Genomic DNA, 12,027 nt, shown 5'->3' with positions numbered 1-12,027 from the left:
CCTGAGAACTTCGAGAAACCTGTTAATAATGACTTCGACGCGATTGCGACACTGCGTTCAGGAAAAAACAATCGATTATTTATTTATTTACATTTTTTCTTCTCTCGATTGTAAAAATTCCAGCGTGACGCGGCAGCGACGGCATCAACAGTCGCGAAATACATTATTTGAAGAAACGCTAACGACTACGACGCGGGAGAACGTGTTTTTCATTTCATTCGGTCAATCTATCGTCGCCGCTTCCGTCAAGCACTCGACGAAATTGTGGTCTGCAATGACCTACATACTACGCGATCGATTAATTTTCCTTTAGCCTCGTTCTGTTTGCAAGTTTTCAGATCGTCGTACATCGTCCGCTAAATATCGAAGCGGACACGTATGGCGTAATGATCGAACAAACACGATAAGAGGAGGGGGAGAGCTGGGACAACGGTGTGAAATTGTGCAGTAAAGTGTTCCCCATTGATTTCGCTTACATTATAATTACGAACAAAATTTTGATTTAATTAATTGCATGTTAATAAAGTACTTGAAATGACGATAGAACAGGTTTCCACTATGTATTACTAGCAATGAATTTGATAGGTGTCACATGTATATCGTGGTACGAAATCATTATCAAATGCATTCGCTTACGCAATATCACACGATGAAGCACATTATTTTAATTATGAATCTTGAACGAAGTGGACAGTATAGTCTCGTCGACTGAATTTCAGTCACGAGTAACCCCTTTCAGTACTGTGTCATTGTGTGACAATTCTGTACGCAGGCAGAAAATATTCATTTCGAACGGGGACCGCATATTAATTTGTCGAATAAGTCCGCGCGTGGAATTCATACCAATGGTACTCACTGGTTGGGGAGGCTAAGTTAACAATGTCGATTAAAAGCGATATTAATTTAAAATACAGTATGCAAATAAGAGTAGCATAATTTCAAAGTCAGAATGCTTCAAAATTTTAACTGTTAATGAAAACAATTAATTCCACAACAATTGATTCATTTCGAATTGTACCACATAATCTTGAACGACCGGCTTCATTCCACAGTACACCGTGAATATTACACGGAAACACTGTTTCTACATAATAATAAGTTACACAACATACTCTGTTTCGCTACAATTCTCTTAATTCCATTGTGTCTCCGTTACAATATGTGAAGCAACACGGAGAGTGTTTCAAATTTTCCCAGTCAATTTTCTAACAATGGTACGCCTGATGTTACTAGGCTGGGTAAATCCCCCCATCGTTCCCGGAGTAGTGGGGCGGCGCCCATGCTACGCATGTGCTTCTCGTTCATTTCCTTTTGGGACACGAAGGTGGGAGGTATTCTTGCGTAGCTCGCTCCTCCGATAGTCGTTTCGTTACATTCCATTTTCGCGTAAATGTTCCGTTCAATTACCATAAAGTATACTTGCAAATTGGAGAAGATTCTCTGGGCGTCGGATTGGCTTCGTAATTCGGTACATTATTACTACGGGTTACGGGAAAATGGCTGATTCATCGGAGTCCACTGGCGAGTACGTTAGCCACGTGGCGAGGCGTCTCACCGAGGAAGAGATCGGGAAGATGAAGACTCAAAATTCCCGTTTGGTAACGGAATTCCGAGCAAACCAATTGGAACAAGATGCCAAAAAGCATTGGGATCTATTTTATAAACGAAACGACACCAGATTCTTCAAAGATAGACACTGGACCACTAGAGAATTTAGCGAGCTGTTGGGCTTGGGCGCGCAGGAGGATCCAAAGGTTCTTCTTGAGGTCGGCTGCGGTGTTGGGAATTTCGTATATCCGTTGGTCGAAGATGGATTGAAATTTAAAAGAATATTCGCTTGTGATCTGTCTCCTAGAGCAGTGGAATTAACAAAGGTATATTTGTTACATTTATTTCACTTATCGCACTACATTCATGTATACACGTGGTTGCAATAATTGTACTTTTTACAGAGTCATGTATTGTATGATCCAGAAAACATGAGGATTTTTCAGACTGATGTTACAACGGAGGATTGTTTCGCCGATGTAGACTGTCCTGTGAATGCGGCGACCTTAATATTCGTTTTATCATCCATTCATCCGGATAAGTTCCGAAGGTAGGTAATCGCGCATTGCCGCCATTTTTTTATAGCGGCCGGAAGCTTATGGAAGTTTTTGTGTTTCAGAGTTGCTGAGAATTTGTACAATGTTCTTGATAATAAAGGAGTTGTACTTGTAAGAGATTATGGTCGATATGATATGGCCCAGTTGAGGTTTAAGCCTGGTCATAAAATTAGTGAAAATTTTTACATGAGGCAGGATGGAACCAGGTAGAGTTTTGTTCTTTCTTCTGCTGAAGCTGCCTGATATTTGTTGTTTTAGTTAAATCTTAACAAGATTTATTTGTTATTTCAGAAGTTACTATTTTACCACAGAAGAAGTAACTAAGCTATTTGAATCTGCTGGTTTCCGTACTTTAACATGTGATTATGTGCAAAGACGTACCGTAAACTTGAAGGAGAATATAGATGTGGCCAGAATTTTTGTTCAGGGGAAATTTGAAAAACCTTAATAATTTTAATGCGATGGTATGTTTCTGTTAAATATTGATTACATTTTGTTAAAAATAAATGATGACTTCATAGTTCAACTGATTTAGATTGAAGAATGTTACTAATGTCTTTCGCTCCTATCTGATAATTTTATATTGTTGCAACAATTTGATTGTGCACATAAATAGGTTTTTACATTATCTGTTTTTATGTTTCAGGGCATATAATGTGTTCAGTCTAAAGCACAATGGAAGTTGAATTCATGTGAGTAGTACAGTTTTATATTATATTAAAAATGAAATAATGTGTACATGCTTTTTTATGATGACTGCATAGTTCAACTGATTCAGACTGAAGATTATTTATAATGTCTTTCGCTCCTATCTGATAGTGTTATGATATAATATTAATTACACCATTGGTGACAACATCCTTCTATACCTTGATTCTTCGTGTTACAGACAGTACTGTGGATTCAATTGAAGTTGAATTTAAAGTGTAACCGATCAATATAGAAAAGTAAGTTCCCAGGCTTCTTGTATTAGATTAGAAAATGTAATTAAATATGAAATAATTTTTGTGATGAATTCATAGTTCAACTGATTTAGTATGGAGATTAACAACAAAATAGTCTTTCACCCCTATCTGATTGCGTTCTCAATAATTGACTCTAATTTATTCCACTACATGCAAAAGAAACATTTTTCTTTTTTTTTTTTTAGTACATGTTGAAGCAGTACCAGTACCTTCGAGACATACAAACTTTTATTAAATTATATTAGTGAGTATAGTTCAAATTTTTTTCATCGATATTTTCGTTAGATTTAAATTTCAATGATGTATACACATCTTTGTGTGTTTGATATTTAATGATATATACATATTATATCGTCACTACCTCTGAGAAAAACATTCAGGTTGTTCGAATTTTTATTTTTTAATTAAGCAGAATATAAACTATTATCTCTTTGCAGTTGAAGAAACAACTTTGAAGCAAACATGTTCTAACTAGCGATTTTCACAGGACTAGAAATAAAGGTACGGCAATCTTATACAAAAGACAAATTAGCAAAATATTATGTACTCTACCAATGATGACGATTGTTTTTATCTGATTACTGTGATTCAGAAGACATTAGCTCTATCTGAAATTCAATTTATTTTTACATTTTTTCCTACTAACTATTACACAACTTTAACAGAAATCTTTTTTCAGAGATTATTGGTGAGAGTTCCCTGAAGATTATCAGATGTGAAGTGTATTTCATCATACCTAATTTACTGTGTTGTATAAACTAATAAATAAATGAATTGAAGTTAGTACCTTTGTATGTTTAATACCCCGAGTATGAATATTGCAAAGCACTACATATGAAGTATCAATAATACTGTAGCGACAATAATTAAAAACAAAATTCGATTGCCGTTTTTTACAATTAACGTTACCGTTGACCATTAATATGACTACCAAATATACTGAATTGTCATGTTTTAGATTTAATAAACCTTTACTTATTCTTTGTATTATTTTGGAATTCAGTTTAATTATTTTCGTTCCTACTATTAAATTATTTTTAATTTAGCTGATTTTGTATTATTTAATTAGAAAAAAACAACATGCACATAGCTAATAAAACTTGAATTCTCTACAGTAGGAAGCCATTTTAATGTAGCCAAATACATCGATACAAATCTATAAACAAAATTCAAAAATGTATATTACGTTTACTTACAAATTATATAAGCTATTAAATGCAGAATATAAGTCATAAATGAATGAGAACGATGTATCATCGAAGAATAGATGGAACTACAATGGATCCAACCACTGTAGTTCCATTAACGGCAAGCTTCGCTACATTAAAATTCATAAGAAAAAAACTTAAAGGGTGTCGCTATTATGTGTCAAGGAAGGATTTGAAAGCGAAGTCGCTAAGACGAACAAATTGCATCGGGATTATTAATTAGGCAAAAAGATGCCGCGTTCCAGTTTCTTTTTGGCGACGCAACCGAATCAGGGAGTGATGGAACCGTATTTTTATAACACGCAGAACACGAATCGACTAATTATTCATATATACAAATAATTGCGTACCCTTTAGTTATCGTTTATTTTAAAAATAGCCATTAAAGAACAGGTTAGTTAACGCGATAATGGCCAACCGTTAACTTTTTGTCGGATTGATCGAAAAGTTTTGTATTCCGGATATTCGGCCTAATTGGACTACTTAAAATGTTTTCGTTACTTCAAGAACCATCGATAGATTAATAAAACCAGGTACTTTTAGTATCGATTTTTAGACGATAGTTCTGAAACCTTTCTTAGACAATCTTCTTTGTCTACAACAACGGGGTTAGTGAAGAACTGGTCTGTTCCTTTGGCGTCATCGTTGAATCATTGTTTATACACGGACAAAGGGAATTTCGAATGCAGTCCGAATTTCGACGACATTAGAAATCATTTAGGCCTCAATATTTTTGTATAGTTACCCCTGTTTGTATATGCAAATGTAGCCATCCGCAGACAGGGCCCGAAGTCCGTAGGAAAAATGAGATCTGTTTACAAAGTGGATTCCCAGTAGTCTTGGTTCTTTGTGGTCGGAAGTAAACGAAATAAACAAATCAATGTGTCGAACAAAGGATCGCCCACTAAAAATCCATGTGAATCGAAAAAAAACACCGAGGAAATCGGTATGCGGCCGAACAGTCGGACAAGCCGGCTAGCACTGTGGACACGCATGCGCAGTGGGGAGAACATTAGGAAGTAGTCGGGTTTTCCCAACGCGATTGAAATTCAAAACAGCAAGGGCGCGCCCTTCAAACGTAAGAAGCGTTTGATATTTGCGTTCGCAATAAGAAAGCCTGGAAACATTAAAACTATCGTTGCATGAAATTAATTATTGCATTCCATAAATGGTGTAAGGCTCAAGGAACATCTCTTAGAATAATAAATAACAACTGCGTTACGTTATAACCTTCTCGTGTTAAAAAAACTTAAGTTCTGTTTACCTTTCTTAAATGCGCATATTAATGAGAGAAGCAAAAATCGATCTACCATCTGAAACAAAAAATTAACTAAATCGGGACCATTATTCATCATAATTTAATTCGCGATATAATTGTATCGCTTAATAGATTCCTTCGGATCTCGATTCAGATTTTATTGCGAGAAGTAAAAAATAGTGTCTCGTAGAGAAGAATTCAACTTTTACTTTTCAAATGCAGATTATCAAAAGTCTTGTTCTATTCGATAGGCATTCCGTAAAGTGCATGCTCGTTGTACAAAATACATGTCGGAATTAGCAATTCCGATCAAAATGTCCAGGACTTCGGATTCCTTTCCTGTTTTGGTCGATATATTGTATGAATGTTCTGCCCGTGGCCGTCCTTCCATATTTCTTTAAAATGTTGCAATCAATGATCTAATTTAAAAAAAAAAATTGGTAACTCATCAGGTCGAGAAGATTCTTCAGTGTGTGTATGATCAGTGATTAAGCGCCATAAATATTCTGTACATCTTGCTATTTTCCTGGTACACGTATATGTACATCGTGAAACGCTGATTTTTCTTATTAGCTGTGTATTCCAGAAACGGTCCCGTTGAAAAATATTTTTCCTGGTAACCGTGGATGAGTACGATTTACTTTTGTCTTGCGCAATACGCTTGGCCGATATTTTTGGACCCGTCATCTGTGTAAGTGAACGTCATTCAGAATCGAATAAACAATGCTAGCGCCGATGTAACGTATACGAGATGTCCTTTGACTATTATCACTAAAGTTCATGGAACTCGTTACAATTGTATCACGGCGTGTATACCGGCCACTATTACGTCGTATGTGGTAAAACACTTTCGTCCGTATTTGGCCGATTGCCAAGGTCCCTTGCTTCACCCGCGTGCCATGCATCGGAGGTTGTACATGGGTCTGCTTCAGAATACGTGAACGAGATTCCTTAGCAGACCTCGACGTCGTCCACAGCTACATCGACGACACACCTACACTGGTTACGTATACGGCTCCGTAAACAATAAGACGTGTAACAACCCCGTGCAACATCCACCGGCTCACGAAGACAGACGCGCGGCCGGGGCACACACGCACGACGCGTTTGTCCTCGTATGTTGATCAATCGGAGAATGACGCGCATAGGACGATCTGTCGCACAGGTATATAAAGGTATCCACCAAAAAGCAGAAGCATCATTCAGTTCCAACTGATCACAGAAGTTCATCTCGAAAGCTCCATCAAACTCAACCAAACATGAAGTGCTTCGCCGTAAGTACATCGAATACACTATACTACAATAGTTATACAGTCATTGTTTACGTAATGTTGCATCTTGCTCATGGAATCGTTTTACTCGTGCATACTGGCGGAACGAACCATTTTAACGCGTACTTACACTATTCTCTGATGGGATAACAACAGTCACTTGTCTATAATTTTGTCCCCCATCAGTAAGATTGTACGTATTATGCGAAATTTCTGTGACTTTTACCGATGCTAACTGTTAGCACGGTTTGTTCTAGTAAAAAGTAATCGGTGGAACACATTTAGTAGTGATACCAACAGAAGGTATTAATTACTTGTCAATTTCTTGCACGATACCTTTTCAACTTGGGTATTTTTACATTTCTTGGCAGTTGATTGCAATCGGGACTTTTTTTGTTGCAAATTGCATCCAGCTGCGAAATCATTAATCTATGAAACTATTGCTCATCGTTTCCAGGCTATCGTTCTTTTGGCTATGTTCGCCGTTGCTTTCGCTGAGGAGAAACCCGCCGAAGCCGAAAAACTCGAGCCTGTGGCGCCGTTCCCTGGTCCGGATGCGCCTAGAGACAAGAGAGGCCTGCTGTTGAGCTACTCTGCACCACTTACATACGCTGCCCATTCTGCGCCGCTCACGTACAGTTCTAGTTACTCCAGCCTGCCATACGCCTACCGCAGCTTCCCATACTACTACAACAACTACTATGTCGGTTAAGCGGTTGAAAACCGAGATACCGAGGGACCTTTGTGATTAAGACTCAGGAAACGATCATGGCAATTGCAAGGACTTCTTATCGAGCAGCGTGTACCACTTTAGTTTAAGTAAATGAAACAGAATCAGCCTGGTAATCACAGATTCGATGGCCCAGCAAAATTTTCCGAAATGAACTACCACCAATATCGTAACAACATATGAATGTAATGTTTGACGAACACACACGTTTCGATATACAATATGTAAATTTAATGCTCCCTTATGTGTCACAATGTTAAATATAGAAAGTAATTCATTTTAATTTTGTTTCGTAAAATTTTCTATTCTACCTTTCCCATCTATGAATCTTAGGAGCTGAATGTTTGAAACATATATCTTAGTAAATGATCGAATAACTGAATCGTTTAAGCGACTAAATTAATTTTCAATGATCAGACGCAGAAGCGACGCGTTAGATGCGATCGATAACCGATACCTTCGAATTCCATCGGCATCTAGTACAGATGCAAATTCTGTCTATGTACCATAGGCGTGGACTTATTAGCCATGCATCTGCAGTTTCATCTTTAATACCGGTACGCATCGTAAAGTGTTGGTGCATTGTGGCATCGCACACTTCCTGTCGCGGATGCAAGGAAACTGCAAACAGAAACGTTATGACGCCATCAGGTGAAATGTGCTGCTGTAATTCTAACGCCAGCATTTAGGGCCACAGTATGAAATCATTTGGAAAGAAATTATACGCGACAATGGCGTCAATCTATTGTCCGTGTCTATTGGCTTCGAGCGCTGTTCATGGAAAAAGATGGCGATGCATCGAGCTTCCTCGGGCGGTCGTATTCAAATGATGATAGAAATGGAGCACGTAGAATATCAAGGACGAATCGTGACGTTCCACGAGCCTGAAAAAATGAACGTTTTTAAAGCGGTACCAACGGAGTTATTTAATCGGGCCTGTTTCGGCGCATCTCAATGCGTTCGCGTAACAAGGACGAGGTTCGGATTGTTTTATGGAATACAGGCGCGCACGATTTACGCGTAATCGTGAATTACACAACACGAATATATCACTGTAAATGAACACTTGTTCTGTATTCTCCGGGACTTGATGACTTTATATACTTTCACTGAGGCTTCGACGGATACGGACGTGATGGGAATGATAGGAGCTTCTCATAGCCGCGGAATGCCTTTCGGGAGCCCAACGGAAGTTAGGCTGACGTACAACCACCTATCTCATATTTTCTTAGCAAAGAAGAAATTTTTACGTTAATTACAATGGGAGAGATTTACTAATCCCTCGAGGCTACCGCCTCGATGACCTAAATTTACATAAAACAGTATTTATATCTAATAAGGAGAAACTAACAACTTGAAGGTTGCTCTTTAAGCATTATGTGTGGAATATTTTCTATAGTTAATTCAATCGACAGAAGTCACCCTTGTAATTCGAACGTATTGCAAAATTCATTTTAGATTCCATGGACAATGGCATCTTTTCTGCGAGTCACGAATGCAAATCAATGAAATTCGGGAACAGCCGCGAGAAGACGATACTCTACATCGATATGTGTAACATCACCAATCCGTAACAGCATTGCCTAAGTGTGATCGATGAAAGCCGGCAAGAAAGTCTATTGTAATTCGTGGATGGTCGCGACCCGACTGTATTTATACATGTGCAGGTATGGCCGTGGTCTTAGTCGGACCGTCCATCCTTGAACGAATTAGTTGTTTTCTGCTCGGGTGCTCCGGTTAAATGTCGAGGGATTTCGCGGTGTAGTATAGTTCTAGCATTGGAAGCGTATCGTACGGTGTAGTGACAAGTGTAAATCGGATTAACGACCATGAAGTTGCTTTCGGTGAGTATCGATATGGAAACTTTGCGAATTAAACTGTGTCGAATATATTATTCACCCGGGTGACACGACCTAGCTAGGGTTTATTTTATGATTTCCTCGCACGAAAACTGAGGTATCGTTCGCTTATTTCCTGTTTAGGTAACTTGTCTCCTGGTTATGGGCTTATTAACTGTCAAAGCGGGGGCTGAAGTCGAGGAAGCCGGAGAGAAGCCGGAGATTACAAAGTTAGAGCTGGTGGATCTCGGCGAGGGAGAAAGCGACATCGATGCTAAAGACACGGAAGTTCAAAGAAAGAGGGATTCAGGTTATTCCTATAAAAGACCCGGCGGTGGCGGAGGCTTTACGCCAGCCACGAGAGCTCGTTTCCAAGTTGGACAATCCGGTCACAGAGGACGTATCGTGAACAGACATCCTGCCCAAATAAACAGACCTATCACGAAGTACGGACCGCCCGGTTATCAGAATCCACCGCCATCGAGGCCGGCTTTACAGAGTCAACAGCATCGAGATAAATTACAATACCACGGTCATTTCGGCCAACAACATTCGAGCAACTTTGATGGCCGTCCGAGTGGTTTGCAGGAGCAGGGTGTCCCGAGTCCAATTAGACAGGTCGACTTCGTGGAACCGAATCCGATAGCCAGTCAGAATAACGAACCGTTCGCGTCACACGCGGCGAACTACTTGCCCCCCGAGAATCAGAAATTACCCGGTCCGACAGTGTCGCAATCGTTTTTCCAACAACAGAACCCCTTGGACAATGGCCAGGGACAATTAACGAATTTCCAAAGTCAGAATATCGTGCAGCCCCAGCCGCAGCTTTCTGACGCGGCCCTATTCCTGGCGCAAAACGCGCAAGCCATACAGCAACTGTACGGTGCTCCACCTAACGAACAGGATTTCGCACCGAACGATGCCCCGTTCCCAGGACACAATAACCAAGCGCCATCTACGACTGATCAGTTCGAGAATCTCGAGAGCAGTTCACCGACTCCCCAAGGTTTCCTAGGTCCCTTGCCGGCATACGCGTCCGGCACACTGAACGCCCAGGAAACCCTGGAACAGATTCAGTCGATCGAGAAGGACCGGCTGATCGTCCAACTTCAACGTGCGCTCGCCAGCCAGACAGAGACCCAGAACGCGGCGGAAGCAGCTGGAAGGTACGCTCAAAATCAGCCGAACTTCGTACAGAATCAAGATCTTCTGGCTTCCCTTGGACAGCGAATGAAGATTCACGGTTTAAATACGCAACCAAGTATCGTAACGATCCGGCCCGGGGACACAGCATTCAATCAATCACCTTTTTTGCCAGGCACGACGATCACCCCAGGGTTTCCGCTTAACTACGGAGTCACGACCACGATTCAGCCCCCAACGACCACCGCAACGACAACGACCACAACACTGCAGCCACCTCAGGCCACGAAAGGCGACGGAACCACACAGGTCGGTTCCACTCTGCCCGCCTCGCAACCACCGTCTCCTTTATCACCCGCCGCAGGAGTTCCAGTTTACGGTGGCTTCGTACCGACTTTGATCACTGGCACAAGTTTCCTGTCGAACATTCCTACCTACGGGCCCAGTTTCTTCGCTCCTGGCACCGTCACAGCGGTTCAAACATCCGGTTCCACTCCTACCCATTTCGGTATACCCATCCCGACGGGTCCTGGTCAGAAACCGACAACAGGCACCACATTGTCAATCATACCGACTTCAACCCCATCGACTCCGTCGACAGGACGACCAAGTGCTCCTTCATCACCACCGATTAATACAGTGCCCCTTCCTGTACACCCTGTCGCGACACCGTTGCATCCGGTGGTGACATCGCTACGACCAGTGACACCTTTGCAACCGGTGCTGCCAGCGACGCCCACGCACGTGTATCCGGTACAGACACCGTCTGCACCAGCGCATCCGACGTACGGTGTGCAGACCACACCAGTGATCAATCCGTCGTTCCTGTACAAGCCCGTTAAACCCGTCTACCCGTTCTATTATTACCCGAACGTGGCGTATCAGCTGCACAAGCCAGCGTCGCCGACTTACCCGTGGGGCTACGCGCCGACCTACGCCACGCAAGCGAAACCGGCACAAATATGGAAATGACGCGCTGTGATCCAGTTCCCCCACCCTTTCGGCGGAGGTGCGAGTGAATCCCGTTAACTCGCCCTCTCCTTATCGAGACTGACTGTTTATCCGCGCGGAAAAGGGAGGTCGAAGAGATCGAACGATGAAAGTAAACCTGGCGCCAGGCGGAGCGGATTTCGCGGTCACGATGCGACACACGTTCCCCCCCGAGGAGACGAGTAAATACTTGAGTCTTTGGATGTGTCGAGCTGGCCGCTTTGTTAAGGATGTCTGATTTGTTTAGCCGAATTACAGTTGGATGTAATGCTTCGATCGTTATGAATTACCGTTGTCTTGCCGATGACCATCGCATAACGCGTCGCGAGAAAGGTTACGGCGACAATGGTTTGGCTGTGCAGCTGTACACACCAACACATACAGTAAATCCTCGATGAGTGTTAATTGGCTCCTCGGCAATGAACATTGAATAGTTCATAAATTAATGGCCGTATGCGACTGCAACAAATGTCATTGGCTTCAGCAGTACACCTAGGGATCTCTCCTTATCAGTGTCGA

At 41.4% G+C, this 12,027-nt stretch overlaps 3 protein-coding genes across 3 annotated transcripts; all 3 read left to right on the top strand.

Annotated features, from left to right (window-relative positions):
- The first annotated feature begins 1,480 nt into the window (after positions 1-1,480).
- On the top strand, positions 1,481-2,553 carry LOC107194431 (methyltransferase-like protein 6). The gene is made up of 4 exons (XM_015584053.1): positions 1,481-1,874; positions 1,953-2,098; positions 2,168-2,311; positions 2,397-2,553. Exons 1-4 carry the CDS (start codon positions 1,497-1,499, stop codon positions 2,551-2,553), a joined length of 825 nt encoding a protein of 274 aa, XP_015439539.1. The 5' UTR covers positions 1,481-1,496.
- A 227-nt stretch (positions 2,554-2,780) lies between these two features.
- On the top strand, positions 2,781-7,772 carry LOC107194376. Its single transcript, XM_015583995.1, has 3 exons — positions 2,781-2,797; positions 6,702-6,810; positions 7,265-7,772. The coding sequence occupies exons 1-3, from the start codon at positions 2,781-2,783 to the stop codon at positions 7,517-7,519; spliced, it is 381 nt and encodes a 126-aa protein (XP_015439481.1). The 3' UTR covers positions 7,520-7,772.
- A 1,594-nt stretch (positions 7,773-9,366) lies between these two features.
- LOC107194375 (flocculation protein FLO11-like) lies at positions 9,367-11,490 on the top strand. The gene is made up of 2 exons (XM_015583994.1): positions 9,367-9,381; positions 9,520-11,490. The coding sequence occupies exons 1-2, from the start codon at positions 9,367-9,369 to the stop codon at positions 11,488-11,490; spliced, it is 1,986 nt and encodes a 661-aa protein (XP_015439480.1).
- The last annotated feature ends 537 nt before the right edge of the window (positions 11,491-12,027 follow it).

Source organism: Dufourea novaeangliae, unplaced genomic scaffold, assembly GCF_001272555.1.
Source record: "Dufourea novaeangliae isolate 0120121106 unplaced genomic scaffold, ASM127255v1 scaffold39, whole genome shotgun sequence".
Classification (NCBI taxonomy): domain Eukaryota; kingdom Metazoa; phylum Arthropoda; class Insecta; order Hymenoptera; family Halictidae; genus Dufourea; species Dufourea novaeangliae.
Note: the sequence above shows the minus strand (reverse complement) of the source record. Positions and strands in the feature narration are given on the sequence as shown.